Source organism: Alternaria arbusti (assembly GCF_024043155.1).
Source record: "Alternaria arbusti strain BMP 1465 chromosome Unknown scaffold_6, whole genome shotgun sequence".
NCBI classification, from domain to species: domain Eukaryota; kingdom Fungi; phylum Ascomycota; class Dothideomycetes; order Pleosporales; family Pleosporaceae; genus Alternaria; species Alternaria arbusti.
This window is the reverse complement of record NW_026249946.1, coordinates 155,200-173,816: the sequence shown is the minus strand read 5'-3', so window position 1 is coordinate 173,816 and position 18,617 is coordinate 155,200. Positions and strand designations below refer to the sequence as shown.

The following is an 18,617-nucleotide window of genomic DNA, read 5'->3' as shown; positions in this document are numbered from 1 at the left end:
TCCATACAACAGCGTTGTCATGGGTATGGATCAGCGTTCAAGGGTGCAAACCCCTTGCTCATTCGATTGCGCAGAGCGATGGCCTAAGCTTCCGTCTCACATAAGGTAGCGTCCCTCGGTGCCCAATCTGAGCGCCAACGCCTTTCTCCCACCTAGACGATAGATCAATAGTGGCCTTCATATACCCATCGAAATACCGAGAGCGCCATGGAATCTGCAGCGCCAGCAAAGCGACAATGGAAGGGCCGCACTGACGAGCAGAAAGCCGAGCGAGCCCGAAAGCGCCAACAACAAAAGTCCGGGCTCAATGCGCGAGGATCACGTACATCGACTGGCAAGAAGCCAACGAAAGTGCAGCGCGTGTTCAACAAACTTGATGAATGGAATCCAGAAGAACTGACTTTGGACCAGACTTCGCGGTGCAAGAGTAGGTGAACGCATCCCCGGACCTTACGGGTGGGGCTAACTCACGTGACAGCGCGCATCTTGACGCGATTGCTACAGCCGACGAAGCTTTTCGTACGAAATTGGAGAAAATAGGCTTGGGCGCGCGCCTTGGTAAAACGAACATGCCCATCACCGACGATGCGGTGATGCGACTCGCACGCGCCTGCCCAAACCTCAAGACACTTCGGCTTGATTCGGCTCTTCTCATCACAGGAACGTGCATCCCACCCATTCTCACAGCATGCCCAAACATCACTTCGCTCTGCATCACCGGCCACAACGGCCGCACAGGAAGCTTAAACCTAGACAATCTCAAGCCCATGGCCGACGACCCCGCCATCTCCATCAGCGCGCCGAAACTCAAAACCCTAGACTTGCGCCGCGCGATCAACGCTGCACAGGAAGAAGTCTACTACGATGTTCTGAGAGCGATCAGAAGACCGGAGGGTCGGAAGAACAAACTGGAGGTGCTGTTCCAGCATCCGACTTATCATTGGGAGAAGGGCTACAAGAATGGCAGGGAGAAGCAGCCGAGAATGACCCAAGCGATGAAGGCTCAGGAGATGCTTGAGGAGGCGATGTGGGCGGTGAAATGTAATAGGGGGTTTGATATAGATGATGACGATGATGGGTACGGGACTGATTATAGTGCGATAAGTGCGATTATTCATGGGGCGATGTAGGAGTGTTGTGAGGTGGTGTAGTTGACCTCAGGATCATTTGGTGAAGAAAAGCATGTAATTAATGAATATTCATGATCTAAATATTATCGTAGATATGGCACCTATCCTGTATTTACTGGAAGTCTCAGTGTACGGACTGCAAGCTCAAAGCCCTTGCCTTTGGCCTAGCAGGATAGCATCAGTCTGCGAGATGGTCTAATCATAGGCTACGACAACGTTCGGCATGATCATATGACCCAGTCCAACCCTCATCTTCCATATCCTCGTTGCAGCCCACGTTTGCTTAGAGCAGCTCTCGCGCGTAGTCCCCGCATCCCAAGGCATCCAGTCTTCTTCTGCATCTTTCTTGACCTCAATAGTCCAAGACACAGCTCCGTGATAATCCACGGTGATATTAACAATCGCATCTTGAGTGTAATCGCGCCAAGCCTGCGTGCGACTGAGAAAGAGGATATTCGTGATGAGGCAACTGAAATCGAAGTGTGCACCGCTTGTAATATAGGCTGGAAGATCAAATCCAATACACGTTTGAGGAGCAGTCGTAGCGCGAACAACAGCGGATCTAGCGGCGTTTTGGAAGCGAACCAGTGGCATGGGGTCGAAGGTGCAGTATAACCTTGGAACCTCAATTTCCAGTTTATTCCACCATGCTTCTGGCTTTGGTACCAGGTCTGCGATGAACCTGTTGACAATACGAAGGTCCACCTCGATCTCAGTGTCTTGTATTTCGAGCGGTTGGAATTCTTCGCGGAGCTGACGGCAGGTATGGATTAGGCCAATGGCTGTACGTGGAGTGTAATAGCGTCTCGAGGGCGTCAGCGGTATCTGATTTGCTGTCGGTATTGAGAATCGCATGAATCGCCGTCGGACGGTTAGGTATTCGTATATCTCATTACGGATTTCTGTGAAGGATGTTATCAGCAATCCTCAAAACAGCATTTGAATACTAACCTCCCGGCAGCTGAAGTAGACGTGATTGAGGCTGTGTAATAGGTGATGTCATCTTGTAACTTTGGCTTCTGGTTGAGAATTGGGGTTGTTCTTATGAGGTTGAGCGAGGAGGGAGAGGAGCCAAGCCTTAAGTACCTGGGGATCAAATAGAGAAGCATCATTGAATGGCCGCTGATATACGATGCAGGTGGTGAATGTAGCTTTTGACTTTCACAGTACCTTCCTCATGCTTCCCTTAGGATCTTGAAAAAGCCGCACACCGGGTCCGTGCGTGTCCGATAGTAGGGACCGTGAAGGCATCTGGAGCCTATACCAAAATTAAAACATATAAAGTAGGTGAATCAACGTTAACGTAGGGTCTTTGCATCTTTTACCATAGTACTGCGATGACCTAGAGGCGACCTAGAGACGACGAGCCAACTACACCTCCCGCATTTCATACGACTTATACGCGAGGAGGCACTCTACGAAAGAGAGAAGTATCGCATCTCCAAGAATCTCTTTGCATCTTTTGTATGTCTATTAATTGAAGTTTGCGGATTTCCCCATTTGTGAGAGCATATTTTCGTCTAGGTAGTCGATCTTGCGAAAGTGGGAAGTGGCCAGTCTCGCTCTGCGTCAACGCAGTACCATGATTGACTATGCCCATTGGACGTCGTCTCCTTCACCGCCAAGCTTGTCAATACTTATCTTTTCAAGGCCATCCTCTTCAGCGTTGAGCTCTTCAACGTCGATTCAAAGCTTCCAATCCTCCGGCTAAGCAGACACGCGAGTCTGACCGAACACGTAGCGGGAATGATCACAACCGTCGACGAGATCCACTTCCTTCGCCCACGTCAACAGCTCATCGCTCCCGGGAAAAGGATCACTGATTCCAGGATCTAGCGAAGATTCGAAGGCCAGCACCTTGAATTCAAGTATGATCTCGCAGTAGGGTAGTTCCATGCGAAAGACAAGTCGAGTGCCTGACGGAATTATGAAGTACTCCCAGGCCCATTGCGGTCGTATCTTTGCCTTTGGTTTGGGTGTCCTCGTGGTTCGAGCTCTGATACGGAAGTCTAGGAGTTGACCGGGGAACTTGCTAATGAAGTAAAGCGGGTCGAGCGCCCCGAGGTAGTCGTGGGACCCGGAATCGATCTCATAAATTACATCTCTGTAACCGTAACCATCGAGCGTGTCTTTGAGACCATAGATACAATCAGAGAAATCTAAGTTCGTGATATTGGTGCAATGAGGCATACTCATCAGGAATATCGGAAGAAGTTCGCGGCGGAGAAGTTGACAGGTCTGCGTAAGGCCGAGCGCAAGGGGGCGAGAGCTTTGCCAGTAGACTTCGCGAGACTCTCTCTTTGCTCCAGATTTTGATGAAATCTTGCGCGGATATAAGCGCAAAGGTATGGCTGTAATCGAAGCGAAACTCGATGGATCTGAGAAACGAGCCACATGTACTGTCAACTGCAAAGCTTATTAGTACATATACCACATTGCTTTGGACCTGGGATGCGCCACGCACGATTTTTGGGTTCGAGACATCGATGAGATAGCCGTAAATTCGATTGCGCAACTCTGTGGTCACCGTTAGCGATAAATCTTCGACCTTGGAATGCAATGTTTACCTCCAGGTAGCTCAAGAAGGCGACTTCTCGGCGCAGATGTCGCGCCGTTACTTTCGGGTGCTGAGTCTACCATTTTCGCGACAGTCGCAGTATCCTCCGTTCGCGCTCGTAAGGAGAGGAGTTGCGTATCCCCAAGTGGAAATACGAGGCGGATGTAACGCGCGGTAAAGGCGAGCGCGCTATCCCGATTAGGCAACGGCGGAGAGTCGGATGATGAGTCAGCAGATCGCGCAAACCGTTGCTCATCTGCGCAAACGCCTTCATTTCTATTTCACCCCTCGGATGTGGCAGAGAATACCCAATCTTCGGAGCTAACAGTCAAACTTCGTTGGGTACTTCTACATATTGTCTGTGGGCTCATTCACAATCGCATTTACGCAGTGACCGTGAGTCGGGCGCAACTAATGACGCGCTGTCCGTGCTAGCCTTCTTCACGGATATAATTCTTATCGATTTTCCACATCTTCAGGCTCACAAACGAGCAGAGTTCCCCATCTGTTTCCAGCCGACTCCACAGGGAGTAGAAGAACATACCACCCCAGTCAAGCACACTGTGCGAGATGCGGTGCTACATCTTGGAGCTGCCCGGAGGTATGTATCGTCCACTGCAAGTCTTGATCGAAGAATATGCTAACAACTTGGACAATTGAAGAGCTCCGCAATCACATCTACACCCACGTTATCGATGGAAGCCCGAAAGAGGTTCGACTGATACCTCCGCCTTACCCGTTGTGCAGGTTCAGCAGGACGCCAAATCGGATACTAGGCTGGTCACGACTTCGACGGCAGGCTCTCGGTCTTACTCAAGTTTGTCGCCTTCTCCGGAACGAGTTCCTTCCCATGCACCGCCAATGCATTCCCGCATATGTTCCTGACGTCGCCACCTTGGCAAAATTTGTGGCCATATCTTTCCCCCTACTTGAGAAAGCACATGGCACAGTGATACTGAGTCCATTGAAGAAAAGACCCGTCCATATCGACCTCGCTCCTTTAATTCGACTGCTGTTGACTGCGCCCGAGCTGACGATCAAACTTGAGAAGTTTTTTGAGAAGGACATAGTCTGCCTCAGAAGCCTCATTGACGTACGATCCAATGACGCTTGGAGACATTTCTTCGAGCGAGCTGTCACATCCGTTGTCTATGTTGCTCCTCGGACTTTCAGCGATCCCCAATTGCGTTTAGAGATCACACGTTCAGCGGTAGAACCGTGGATGGCTTGGAAGCCAAACGAAACCGTCAACAGTCCAATTCGAAGCCAAAGCTCTGCAGTCTGTAGCTATGTTGAGGACTGGGTGCAGAGAATCGGCCTTGGGGATATTGGGATACGACCACACCGAATCAGTATCAGTGTTGGGCACATACATCTACACGACGCCGGCTCAACCCGCGATCTCCCCTAGCGAGCCGAACATAATGGTGGAGTGGGTGGAAGTACATACTGTTGAAGATGATGTTTGACTCGACAAGCTTGCATCGCCGACGACACTGCAACAGTGGCCTCGATCCACGGGCCGAACAGCCTGGGCGAAGATTTGTGATTAGTCTTGGGAAGGTTGGTATACGAGCAATTTACGGTTCTTCATTGTACAACGACAAACAGTAATAACGGTTATGTACCCCCATGTCATTTAGTCCGTTTCGTCCATACTCTCCCAGGATGAGGCTACCACTCAAAGATCTTTGTTGAGATACTCCACAGGCCCAACATACACCTTGCGCCCCTTGAGAAAGAAGTAAACAAGAGAGAATACCACGACAACGCCGTAGATGAGGATATTCCAGTTCATCAGATCAGGTGTTGGGTGCGGGAATGTGGGGAAGAAGGCGAACACCAACACTACACACAGATACACAACAGACACGCCATTGACCCAGATACCAGCGCGACCGAGCGAGAACTTGCATGGTAGGAGGGGTTCTTTGTTCCACCTCTTGATGAACATGCATGAGATACTGACGATGTAGGACGAGAGGAGAGCACACGTGCCCAGCGATGCGACGGAGTTGAATGCCACGGTGCTGCCGATGTTGATGAGGGAGAGACCAATGGCAATACCGAAAGACACAAGAACACTGTTGAGAGGGATATCCCAGCCTGGTCGGACTCGGGATAGGAAGGCACTGAATGGAACGCCGTGGTCGCGAGCAAAGGCGAAGAGCTGGCGCGAGCATGTTGCCACATTGTTGACGCATCCAAATACGGCCATGATAGTCGTGATCGATGCCAGAGCTGTAGCCCCTGGAATGGACTGCGTAGCGTTGTACATGATCTGGATGTGGGGCTGCCCGGTCGGCGACATGATGGCGCTTTCGACGTCGCCGAGGCAGAAGCAGAAGGTTACTAGCATGAGGAAACCCAAACTGCTGTTAACGACTGCTGTCCAGATCATGGCGCGAGGAAGTGTGTGCGATGCGTCCTTCAACTCTTCGGACATATGGGTAGCAGCATCTGCACCCAAGAGAGAGAAGATTGGCGAGAGCTGTCCCACCAACACAGACAGGCCCACACTACCCCATCCAGCGTTGTCTTGGAATCCACCGAAAACCTCTCTGGATGGGCTGCGCGGCCCAAGCACCCACATGGTGATGAAGATCGCGAAGAACCCAAAGATGTGCAGCACCAGGACGATGCCTTCGACCAGAGGTAGCTTACGAGCTAGGAGTGTGTTGAACAGGATCGAAAAGGTTGCTACCGCGATGACCAAGAGGGTGCCGTGCCATCGTTCGGGGACGTAGTTGGGGTTGTTGAGGATGATGAGTCCTTGGACCTGACCACCAGCAAGGAAGGCGATGGACGCGATTCCGGTCTGCCAACCCAGCACACAAAGCCAGCCACTGGTACCTGGTTAGTGATAAGCCTTGTGGATATACTCGGGGAAGCTCACACGAGGTAACTTAAGAACTTCTGGTGTTTCTTTGGCGCGAATTCAGACACCCAGTGATACTGTCCACCGGAAGTAGGAGCCCTTAATTTTCGTCAGCGATTGGTTCGTGTCGAGGAGATCTTAGCAACGGGCCGCTACGCACATTGAAGCCATCTCAGCCATTGAGACAATGACAAAGCCCATGCCCACCGCTGTGACGAGGAACATGACGATGGCACCACCGGTGCCGCCATTGGTCAATGGGATAATGAGAGTTCTGTTGGGTGTCAGACAGTGCAGATCAAATGTTCATGCATACCCACGTCAGGATGGTCTCCCATGTCGCCATCAACACCATACTGTATCCGAAGATTGACACGAAACGGAAGTTCCGTCGCAGCTCCTGTTGCTTTCCCATACGATACATGTCCTTTTGGTCGCCAGCGGTTCCTTTCTTCTCTGAAACGACGACATCCTGCTGAGACTCGCCGTCGAAAGGCTGGGCCACCACAGCAGCCTCACTCTTTAGGACTGACATGATGGGAAAACGAATACACAAAGTGAAGACTGGAAAGAATGAGTGCGAGTGTTGAAATGCAAGCAACAAGACAACCGAGAAGACCCGGAGATTGCTCCGGTGACACTACCCCGGTAAGAACTCTGAGGGATGGCGCAAATGCATCTGGCTCAATGGCACGGGAGAATTTTGATAACCCAGCAGCTTAAGCCGAAGGCCATCTGCAAGATGAGACCACTCAGGTGGTGTGATGGCTGGATGCACGTTGATCGTGCAGGGGACGGGCCGGCCATAGCCCAGGGGAGGCTAGCGCGCCGCCCCGCGGGGGAAGCGGCCTCCCAGCCGATGCGTCTCCATTCCTTCGCAATGCAACTCAACTCCTTCGCATCCTCTGCAACGTACCACCACGGCTCGACGCCTTGTCAAGACGGCTCGCTTGCGGCACAGGCTTTGGCTAAATGATGTCGTCCAATACTCGGGCTGATGAAGATGGCCAGATGCGAGACGCGCAGTTTACTGACCACCTGGGCGTGGGGGCACAGACGGGATTCCAGTAAAATGACGGCCTGGCTGCAGCCCTCAACTTCAGGGTCATAGCCGCAATGGTATGTCAGTCAAGGCTTACCGACCCTCGCATCTTGCAACTCTAGCATGTCCGCGACGTTGGGAGATGGTTATCGCTGGGCGCGCATCACGCCTGATGATCGCAGTGGGATCCTGTACATTGTGACATTCCTCGCCTTCACTTATACGAGCCTTACATTTCTCACGCGACTGTTCATCAGATGGCGTATGCTGGGGCTGGACGATGCAGCCATGTTGATTGCGCAGGTATGAATGCCACTAGCATGAGAGTGTCTAATGCAATGAGTTGACAACAAGAACAGGTTGCTAGCGTTGTCCAGTTCTCACTACTTCTTGCTTCCCTATCAACCGGGCTGGCACGATCATCCGCATCCCTTACCAAAGACCAATACTCATGGATGGCCTCTGTAATACGACCCCACCCAGCGCGGCAATCATTTCTAACGCGTTGACAGACCTATTCGCGTGGTCAAGTGTTCATCTACATGTCTCTCGGCTTCTCGAAGACGGCTCTCATACTGCTGGTACGACGACTCTTCATGCGCGACATGAAGCACGCTTGGGCAGTGTGCAACGTGGCCACCGCGGTCATCATAACGTGGACACTTGTATCTGCCGTGCTAGTCTCAGCTGGCTGTGCAAGTGAGAGCCTGTTACCAAGGAAATCATCCGATATCTGCCATGGTCTCGAAATCCGCTACATGGTCGTCATAATCAGTGACGGAATAACCGACTTTATGCTGGCCTTCATCCCAACATACTTGTGTCGGCGACTTCAGATGAACATCGTGTTCAAGCTGCAGATATTGGGAGTCTTCGCGCTACGTTTACCACTTATCGTTCTTGCCGGGCTGTTCTACAAGACGTGGACTAGCTCGTTACACGGTGAAAACCCAGGTGTCGAGCGCACGACAGCATTGATCTACCAGCAATCGCAGCTTTGCTTCTCGCTGATAGCCGCAACAATACCGTGTCTGAAGTCGTTCATTCAGAGCTTTGATACCGGCAGCGGTCAGAAAGCGGGTGTTGGGTACTCGACGCATTCTAGCGGTTATGGGCACGTATCGAGCGTGCATCATAGCACTTCTCATTTCGGTCACGGCGAAAGCATTCCGTTGTCTCGATTTGACCGTGGCGAAGGCGGCTCTTCACGCCTTCCGGGAGGAGCGAGCGAAGGCGCTGTCAGAGTCAATAGGAAACCATACATCGTGGAAAGCAGTCTGGGTACAGACGACGAAATCGGAGAGCTGGACCGCAGGAGTACACTTGAATCTGACCAGAAGAGTCAGCACAGTACCCAAGAGCTTTTCATTCGGAAGGATGTACACTTTGAAGTGAAGCACGAACCTGTAACAAAGGGACTCGATGCACATCGGCCTGGTCTACTTCGCTTGCCCAAGTAGCTGTGTCTTCAGACTCCATACGACCCACCAAGGTCCTAGCAATGTGCCCGCGTTTTTGTATAATGACCACAATGGTTACTCAGCCCTCCCTTCAACACCCTTACCATCTTTGACCCACATAAACAATATATTACCACCCTTCACACCCTCCTTCCGCAACGGATTACCTTCCCCCTCGCTTGCATTCCCAACCACCTCATCAAACCCACACTTCAAATAAAACCCATCCGAGCCCTCACTAGCCATCACGCTTGCCCTATTACCCTCCTCCTCGGCACGGTCCAGCCCCCACCGCACTAGCAGCCGTCCGGCCCCACGGCCCTTCACATCAGGATCCACGCAGCAGAGCGACAAGTACCAATTGGTCGCACACGGTCCAGCCCAGTAGTGTTTAGTAAACGATGCGGCCTGGGCGAGAATCTCCTTCTTTGAGGGGTCTGCGGCGCGGTTGTATGTTGAAGGCAATGCGGGAAATGTACCAGGGTTAGTCCATCCTGCGATAATTCTTTGCGCGCCTGCATCGTCGCCTTGGCGTTGCCAGATTGCTGCGCCGATGACATTCTCTTGCTGGTATGAGGTGGTTGAGACGGCAACGATGACTTTGTTTCGTGGGTTTAACCAGTCGTTGCGTACCCATTCGTGCCAGAATATCTTCACGTCGTCTGGATACTGGGCTCGGTGGGGGTGGATTACTCGACCGAAGAGATCCTCTTCCATGAAGGCGCGGGCACAGATGTCGACGATGGCTGGTTCATCGGAAGGGTTTGCAAGGCGGAGATGCATGTTTGGAATTTTGGATATGTGTCGACACCCATAGGATGATGCCAGACATGAGTGCTGTATATGTAGTCCTGGAAGCGACTCCTGATCTGGAATAACCTACACGCATGTATCATTCGAGCCGTTCCATAGTCCGATCTGTCGTCTCAAGATAGGCTGGGCGCTTCGGTCGCTATTATGCAATAAAGGCTTGGGGAAGCTGATTTGCTAAGAGTCTCAAAGAGTGCAGTGTTCGGAAGACGCCAGACAAGATGAAGAATCTTACCTATATCCCAAATGCGATGCAGACGATTACATGCTAACGTTACTTATGCAACAGGTGCTCGACGCGCAAACTGCTCTATTGCACGTGACGTGTTGGACTTACCAATCTAGGAAATAAACGACCCACACTTTACCCTCACTGTTTTTGGTCCACGAATTCACTTTGCTGCAGCTCCGGCTGTTACATCCCGGCTTCGTGCGCGAAACCAGCGCGTGCGGAAGTGTACATCAGCAAGACAATGGACGAAAGCCTAGCTGTACTCATAGCGCCAAACGCTCTTCTACAATTACCTGGGGGTATATCTCTTCTCTTCCGCTAAATTGTCGCGCATATTAATCTTTACCGTCCAGAGATCCGTAACATCATCTACAAATTTCTCGCACAGCCTCACCGCATATCATTCGGTACGCAAAAGCCCTACGGGATCTGGACGCCTGATACACATGGAGCGTTGCTGTGCTGGTCTTTGCGCGGACGCAACACACTCGGTCTCTCTCAGACCTGTCGAAAGCTACGGCACGAATTCCTACCGCTACTTGAAGCGCGGTCGACGGTTGTGATTGGGATGCATCTGGTGGATCGGTATATCGAAGACTTTTACCCCGAAGGCACTGGGGCGCGAGGCCGCTTGATCATTCGGGCACGACGAAGAGGTAAAGCACTCGAACTAGGCAAGCTCCTCCATCTGCACGCCGCATCGCCATCACTGCGAGTCCACATCGACTCTTTCTCGTCGTTGCCTCATCGACTGCTACCTAAAGATCGAAGTAGCGCTTGGCTAGTCTATGCAACCAAATCGATGTCTCGATTGACGTTCGTAAACTCCGAGGATAGACCAAGCAATCATAGCCTCCGCATCGAGTTGACGCGTGAGGCATGTGCGTTGATAGCTCACGATTGGAACGCAGAAATGTGTGCGCGGCATTGGAAAAAAATGGCACACTTTCCAAGACTCAACAAGGGGAGTACGGTGATGGTCGCCGTCTACCAGGAGCGGCTGTCTGATAAGTGGTGGAATAAGATCCTAAACTCCTTTCACGAACGGGTGAGGAGTTTGATTGAACGTAGCAGGAGGAATAGGAGTGAAACTAAGAACAAAGATAATTAATATAGAGAGTCTTGCTCTGCACGTCATAGTCGGCTTCCACGATCCCAGATTTGTTAGTTTATGCAGGAATGATATCAGCAACACTCCTCCAGAAGTCGCACCTCATACCACGCCCAGCCTCCCACGTATACGCATTCACCAGCGTAAAGCTATTCATCAGCCCCGGTTCAGTCAGATAAGTCAGGTTGACCGGTGAGCTAACCATCACAGCTAACTCACCACCCGTCTGATTAAGATCAAGTTGATATGGTTCAGCGATCGTGAAAGCTGGCCATTGAGTAGCATCGTTGGTGGCTACCGATCCGTTTGAGGAGCCAGAAGAGCCAGCTGCAACGGAAGCAGAAATCGACGGGGTGCCCTCAGTGATGAAGTTGCCCCAGATGTTCATGAAGGCGCGTTGGAGGTCGGTGCTTACGTCTGGCCTGCCGCCTAATGGTCCGAAGTATACGCCCACATCAGCGCCGTGGGTGGCTGGGAGGGCACTGAACTGGTACTTGTATGATGTGCGATCACCATCGGTGTACGCTTCCGCCATCCAGTATGACGGGCATACGAAAGTCAGTTCGGCGTAGAGGTTGTTGGCACGCTGTTGCTGTCCGGTTGCTATTGAGCTTTGGTCGAGCGCGCTGGGTCCGGTCACGCCGTTCGTCGCGAACTTATCTGCGTTGGAAGTGGTCGCGGCGTCACTGATGGGGTAGTAGCGAAGAACCTTTGCGATTTCGGAGTCGGTGAACTCGGGCAGGTTGTTGCGGAGCCACGCCGTGAAGTCGTCTTCAGAGGTTATTGTTTGTGGTACGAACGAAGGGCCCTCGTTCGCATTATTTCCGATCAGAGCATTCCGTCCGTTCACACGCTTCTCGAGAAGCTGGCTGCTTGGCTCATCTTGGACGTACACTCCGTCTGTAACCGGCAGGAAAGCCCAGGTGCCGAATGTTGCAGTGTTTTCCACTTCGCTGGAAGCGTTCTGCAACGTCTCCGTGTCTTGCGATAGCAAACAATCGAAGATGGTGGAAGTCGCATTACCATATGCGTTGATCATGCAGCCGGCGCGGTCGGCGAACGCATAGTAGTTCTGTGTCGGAATCCAGTCTTTGTAGCCGTACTGCTTGGGCAAGTATGGTGATGCCGCAATAGTACTGCGGAACATCGAGTCGCCTAGAGAGCCACCGTAGGCCATGTCATGTAGCATGACCGAGCCACCACCAGCACTCTCGCCAGATATAGTGACAGCTGATGGGTCACCCCCAAACTGGCTGACATAAGTCTGAACCCATTGAAGAGCGAAAAATTGATCTAATAGTCCCGCGTTGACGACGCCCTTTCGGTATACTTCGTCAGACGCGAGGAAGCCGAAAGGTCCCAGCCTGTACTGGATTGATACGACAACGAATTTGTTGCCAGTCGTTGTAAGAAGATCGGTGAAGTCTTGTCGGCCGTTACCAGCACCATAGCCACCACCATGTATCCACACGAGGACTGGAAGATTTGTCGCATTCGCGGGGCTTTGGACATTGAGGAAAAGACAGTCTTCTGAGAGTGGTGGTGAGTCAGAGTCCGAGTCTGATGGCATACTCGGCATCCCATTGCTTTGGCCGATCTGTGGACATTGCGATCCGTAGGCATCCGCGGCTATGGACGAAGTTCGGTTTACGGATGGTGCCTGGGGTCGTTGCCAGCGTAAGCTACCCGTCGGTGACGCAGCGAAGCGGATTCTGGAGATCGAATGTTAGCTGTAGTTATTCAAGATCACGAGAAAGCCGTACCCTCTCCAACTCTTGATGCCTGTGCTTGCATTGCTGGAACCCTGGTAAATCTCGTAGCCCAGATCCACCTCTAAAGCATTACTCGTGGTACTCTGTCTGCTTCGCAAGACTTCTCGAAACGGCTGAGATTGGGGCAGCGCTGCAACTGCGCTCGAAAATGCAAGAGTGCTTGCGATGAGAGACGGGAGTAACATGACGCTGGCTCGAAGTGGTAACTACTCGGTTGAGTTGTGGTCAATCGCGACGCGCGAAGAGCTTTTATATCGCAAGCTCATTCCGTAATGCGGAGCCTAAATGTGTAGCCCTGATTGCCCGCACTCCCTTCGACCAAGCCATTTATCCTCGGGCATTAAACCGTGCGCCGTGCCGTAGTGGACTAGAGGTTGGAGATGAAGCCGTCCGTCGATCAATGGCACTAAACGGCTAAGCATTACTGCGAAAAGACGACTAGTCTTTCCAGTTCATCCGTGAAGGACGATCACTAGCTAATTGTCACATAACGGCTGACCCAATGTGCCGAAGACCAGGATGCAAAGGCCGTTGCCCTCTAGCGTCTGGTACCTAGATCGGTGCTGTGCGTGGAGAGATAGCGTCGATGACGAGCGTCAACAATTCGAGAGTGTACGTGCAATTCGAAAGTCAGATGCTATGCGCTCGGTGTTGCTCTCGCTGTTCCCCTTGCAGCGATTTCGCGCAATCATCGATCCGGAAGATCCGGGGTATGATGCTTGTCTGCTCGATCGTATCGGCATCGTATCGTTGTTGTTTTTTAGCTTCCACCGCATTCGCTGTGCATAAGGGCATGCGGACGTGACGTCTACCGTCCGCGCGTGCCGTGTGCGGAGTTAGAAGTCGTGCGCTGATTCAGCAATTGCATCATGATTCCTCTAGTTTGCGGAAGTGTCGCTCGGGCCATCCCGAGGTCTGCACCGAAAGCAATCGGGAATAATTCCAGGACACACATCAACTTCACGCGTCTTGTTGTCTCCGACGCGTTTTTCGGCCATGCCGAAGGCCGTGGAAGGAAGAAAACATCTTCGTGTTTGGATCCAAAGACGCGCTTCGCCTCGAGCGCACCTCGCGCCTTTTCCAATCGTCAATAACATGGGCCAGGCAGGCGTTCGCTGACCCCTCTTCGCGACTTTGGGTACCAAACCCACACGAACACCTTGATAACGTGAGGGCTCGCGATAGCAGGCCATCTGGCTCTCAATGCTGGGTATATGCTCGCTGCTATAGCTCCGAGTTGGCACCTTTGCCTTCGTTAGGTCTCTCTTTATTGATGACACGTCTCCAACAGCTTACTTCTTTCGCAACATTCTTCGCAACTCTGGCTGATATCTTTCTGCGTATTCAGAGCCATGTCGACTCTTTGAGGCGTTCCTACTTGATGACCGGGGTGCCAGCAGCCGAAGTGGAACGAGTAAGCGAGGCACTATCATTGGCAGCTGCGGGTGCTGCATCTCTCGACTCAGCCACCACGTCGGAGGATACGGCACCAATAGCTCCTTCCTTCAGTCTGACAATAGAGGCTGAGCACAATTCCGATATTATCATGGCCTCAGCTGTCTCCTCCTCCCTCACTTGCTTGACAAGGCCCGATTTGAACCTTAGGCTTTTCCCTCCCTGACCCTGCTACTTTTTGTCGCTACGGCAAGCTGAACAACATCATGATCTTCGGCGGCCTTGAGATTGTCGCAGGCGGATACCTTATTCACCGGCATTACCGAAAGAAGAACGGAAAGGAGCAGCTTGAGGAAGAGGCTCAACAGCGACGCCATCACACGTTTCCCGGTGCCAATCCTGCAAAGCAGAACGGCTGGAATACTCAGGCTCACCACCGTCCTCAACACCATCCACAAGCGCAACAGCAGCAACCCGTGGTACCACAGCAAAAGTACGCGTGCTATGCTCCAGTAGCGGCACAGCCTCGACCGCAGATATACCAGCCTCAATTCCAACCTCAGGCGCAAATTCAGCACCAAACCCAACCTCAATCGCGACCGCACGCGCCTCCCCACACGCAGAGCTTCAACATCCCACGGCGGCCTGTACCGCAGCGAAAGCCTCAGATCATCATCGAGCCCTCTCTCCAACGCACGGACTCCTTTGCGACGATATCGCGCATGCCCATCGCGAACGGCTCGCGGCCACACGACGTACCAGAACAGGCTAGCCCTGCGCCTGGTCTGTCACCTATACCACAACATGGCGTCTATGGGAACGCGGGATTCTCGGTGTCGACACCAGCATTTGGAGCTACACCTACATCGCCTGGCTTGGTATACGAGATGGCTACTGGACGCGAGGGCGGTGCTGGTCAGACTGTGGACGATAACTGGGAGACGTACGGCGGCCATGCACATGCTGGAGCGCCGCACTACGCCTCGACTGTGTCCACTGAGCTGGGCGAGCGCGATCCGCCGCCGCCTTACATGCCTTGATGCATGCGCGATACACTTCAAGCCTAATTTTTCTTCTTTTCTACTTTGAGGGAGCTCTTGGTTATTGTATACTTTAATGACGCATCGAATACAAGTAATACCTGGTAAAAAGGAACTCGTTTATCATACAGAAATCTCGTGGTTGAAACTGCTACCAAGTTCCCAAGTTTCTGTCTGGTGTCAACGAGCGGAGCCTTGTGTGCAAAGCAGCGCTACTGCGCATACCGATCGCAGAGACACCCCGCTTCGCGATGTTGATGCAACTGCTGATTGGCTGGACTTCGCCTCGAACGCTTTGGGCTAGCCGCAGGTGGTCAGATATCGCCTTCGGTCTCCAGCCTTCAGCCTTCCCTCTTCTTACCCCTCACTTACGTATCAGACACCGGTCTACTCAGCTTCCAACGACGCTCGGCGCATACTTGATAACGAACAGTGCTGCTCCATCAACGCACGACATTGACGCGCTGGAGGCCTTGAGGGGCTGACTTCGGACGAGATGGAAGACTCGGCGGAAGATCTGTGTTCTCGCTGTGCCAGCATTCCGTGGGATCACTTGGAGCATAATCGGTATGATTTATTCTGGCGTGATGAGAAGCCAACCTTGGGAGATCTTCAGAACTCTTCCTGCAGGCTGTGTCGTCTCATCGCATCTACGACCCTGACACAGCCCGTACAAGACGCTCATCTCCAATCCGTGGTGAGTATAGCTTGGAACCAAGGTTCTAAGATCGCAGGTGATGACCTGGGATCCGTACACGTGTGGGCGAAGCCAGGAGGTGAAATTGGAAGCCTGATTCTCACGGCCGAGAAGTTCGGAGAGGACACGACGGCACGCTTTCCAGTCGTCTCAAAGCGCTTTGACTTCGCTGTAATCAGGCCATGCCTAGAAGCTTGTAAAATGTCACACAAGTCCTGTGAGCCGGAGATATCGCCCCAGCTTCAGGATCTACGGGTCATTGATTGTATTGATAACGCCGTCGTCGTGGCACCAATAGGCTGCTCGTTTGTCGCACTATCGTACGTATGGGGTGGGCTTTCTGCAAATGGCTACGTCCTAGGATCGCAAATTGCCTTTCCACCGACGATAGAGGACGCAGTAAGGTTCACTAGGGAACTCGGGTACCAGTACTTATGGGTCGACAGACATGTAAGACAATACAAGTACTCAATTGAACTGAACTGACAGACCAGTGCATCAATCAAGAGGATCCCTGTGATAAAGAGATACAAATTAGTCAGATGGGCCGGATCTATGCTAGCGCCCAAGTGACAATTGTTGCTGCAGCGGGTGTGGACCCCTCATATGGCCTTGTGGGCATCAGCAGAGATCGCACAGCATTGTCAGCTCGAGAGCCAATTGGAAGCTCCCGGCTGCTGCGTCTTGTCATTGACGCCGCTCCAGAATATATCGCACGCTCCCCTTGGTTTTCAAGGGCTTGGACATTACAAGAAGGGTATCTTTCTAAGAGAATCATATGCTTCACAGAGCGCGAGGTGATCTTTACTTGCAAATTTGGTTCTTGCATAGCAGAATCGACTCTGGACCGTCACTGGACTTTTTCTGGAGCTAGAGCGAGATCAAACGATAAGTATGTCAAAACGGCATTGACCTCGCAAGTTGCAAGTCTGCATGATGCCACCAACATCATGCGCACATACTCGAGACGGGTGCGAGGACACGAATCCGACATGTTAAACGCTGTTGTCGGTATCTTGAACGTTTTGAAGAATGGTCGTTTGCCGGTCCATCATATTTGGGGGGTCCCTTTCACCATTACCCGGCGACCGGACGCTGCTCACAGCACCGATAGTACCGTATCCATTCCTCTGAATTGGTGCCATTTCCAGAGCGCACGTCGTCTTCCTGAGTTCCCGAGCTGGTCAACCCTAGGATGGAGAGGAGAAATTTACCATCGCGGCGAACCAGAAGTTACACCCCACTTCATGATCAAGTATTGGTCGGGCGAAAGATATCAGGAACTCGACAACGGTACCTGCGATCTAGACTATACATACTGCCTAGATGTTCCTCATCGATCTCAATATCTAGAGATCACGACTGATGTCGTACAAGTCGAGCTTCACAGTTGGTGCCGCAACGACTATATTAGTTACTTCCTCCAAAATACATTCATCAGACCAAAAGAAGTCGGGGATCAGAAGGAGGTCTGCTCAAACACAGAAGTGCAAAGTCCATTCCTTCGGCTGGATCTGGACGATGAGACAACTTTCGATGTCGCGTTACCCATTGTGTGCGCTACGATGACGCCTCCTGAGATCGACTCTGGTTCTTGGATGTCTTTTCTGGACAAACATCCTCTGTTGCTCGTTTTCCAGCAGAAAGCAAAGTCCTACGAGCGAATTGGTGCCTGCATACCTCTTGTGTATACTATCGGCATGGAAGGAAACTATACACGCAGCGGTCCAAACAAATGGGAATTCGTCCCACCCGGAGAGCCAGGTGCCTGGGATCAAGTCGCAGAGAGACGTACCTTTCTTCTTGGCTAGACAGCTTCGCACACAGTTTTGCGCTTCGGAATATACCTCTTCCCGTAATACAATCTTCTCGCGAACTTGATGCTTCTTCGATCATTAACGCGCTTGTGACCGTGGTGGCTATGCATCATCATCAGTGTTGCTCAGCCTCGTCCGGATTGGGTAAAGCGGCAAATGGCCTGGGGCGTCATTTCCCAGCTTGAGCTGCTGCTGCCTGCCAGTCTTCCCCACCAACTTCACTTCTAATACACAGTACTTCTCCTTCAGAACGCGATTCTGTCCATGTTACTATCCTAATTGACCTATTTGTTGCGGCGTGCGTGACGCAGCTCTCCGCTGATGCCCTGCACCTCATTACTTTGAGGGAATTGTCGTTTTCGTGTCCCGCAGCGCGGAACGCCACACTCTTACTTGAGATGGATAGCAGATTCACCATGCGAAATGAGACCGAACGCTCGTCAGTCGACGATGAGATACACACGTGCGAACGTTGTTCGTTAATCAACTTCGAAAATCTTGAGAAAACAGCACTTCATGCTCCCTCGACGCTACTGATGGAAGTTGAAGATCTATCACAGCCCTTCACAGATTGGCGCTGTTCTACTTGTCGGATCCTACAAACCACGATGTATTTGCACCGCTCACGGTACAAATCTCTTCGCGTGTTTTGGGATCGCGTCATTCCTGGACCGGG

At 52.0% G+C, this 18,617-nt stretch overlaps 5 protein-coding genes across 5 annotated transcripts; 2 read left to right on the top strand and 3 right to left on the bottom strand.

The window, feature by feature from the left end:
- Window positions 1-207: 207 nt before the first annotated feature.
- On the top strand, window positions 208-1,130 carry J4E86_005241 (uncharacterized protein; the record flags this gene model as incomplete). Its single annotated transcript, XM_051445776.1, has 2 exons — window positions 208-427; window positions 505-1,130. The coding sequence occupies 2 exons, from the start codon at window positions 208-210 to the stop codon at window positions 1,128-1,130; spliced, it is 846 nt and encodes a 281-aa protein (XP_051302543.1).
- Window positions 1,131-5,368: 4,238 nt separating this feature from the next.
- On the bottom strand, window positions 5,369-7,100 carry J4E86_005240 (uncharacterized protein; the record flags this gene model as incomplete). The annotated part of the gene is made up of 4 exons (XM_051445775.1): window positions 5,369-6,533; window positions 6,584-6,664; window positions 6,726-6,839; window positions 6,886-7,100. The coding sequence occupies 4 exons, from the start codon at window positions 7,098-7,100 to the stop codon at window positions 5,369-5,371; spliced, it is 1,575 nt and encodes a 524-aa protein (XP_051302542.1).
- A 2,042-nt stretch (window positions 7,101-9,142) lies between these two features.
- On the bottom strand, window positions 9,143-9,850 carry J4E86_005239 (uncharacterized protein; the record flags this gene model as incomplete). Its single annotated transcript, XM_051445774.1, has 1 exon — window positions 9,143-9,850. One exon carries the CDS (start codon window positions 9,848-9,850, stop codon window positions 9,143-9,145), a length of 708 nt encoding a protein of 235 aa, XP_051302541.1.
- Window positions 9,851-11,278: 1,428 nt separating this feature from the next.
- Window positions 11,279-12,827, bottom strand: J4E86_005238 (uncharacterized protein; the record flags this gene model as incomplete). Its single annotated transcript, XM_051445773.1, has 2 exons — window positions 11,279-12,722; window positions 12,793-12,827. The coding sequence occupies 2 exons, from the start codon at window positions 12,825-12,827 to the stop codon at window positions 11,279-11,281; spliced, it is 1,479 nt and encodes a 492-aa protein (XP_051302540.1).
- Window positions 12,828-14,653: 1,826 nt separating this feature from the next.
- J4E86_005237 (uncharacterized protein) lies at window positions 14,654-15,427 on the top strand (the record flags this gene model as incomplete). The annotated part of the gene is made up of 1 exon (XM_051445772.1): window positions 14,654-15,427. One exon carries the CDS (start codon window positions 14,654-14,656, stop codon window positions 15,425-15,427), a length of 774 nt encoding a protein of 257 aa, XP_051302539.1.
- Between the last annotated feature and the right edge of the window lie 3,190 nt (window positions 15,428-18,617).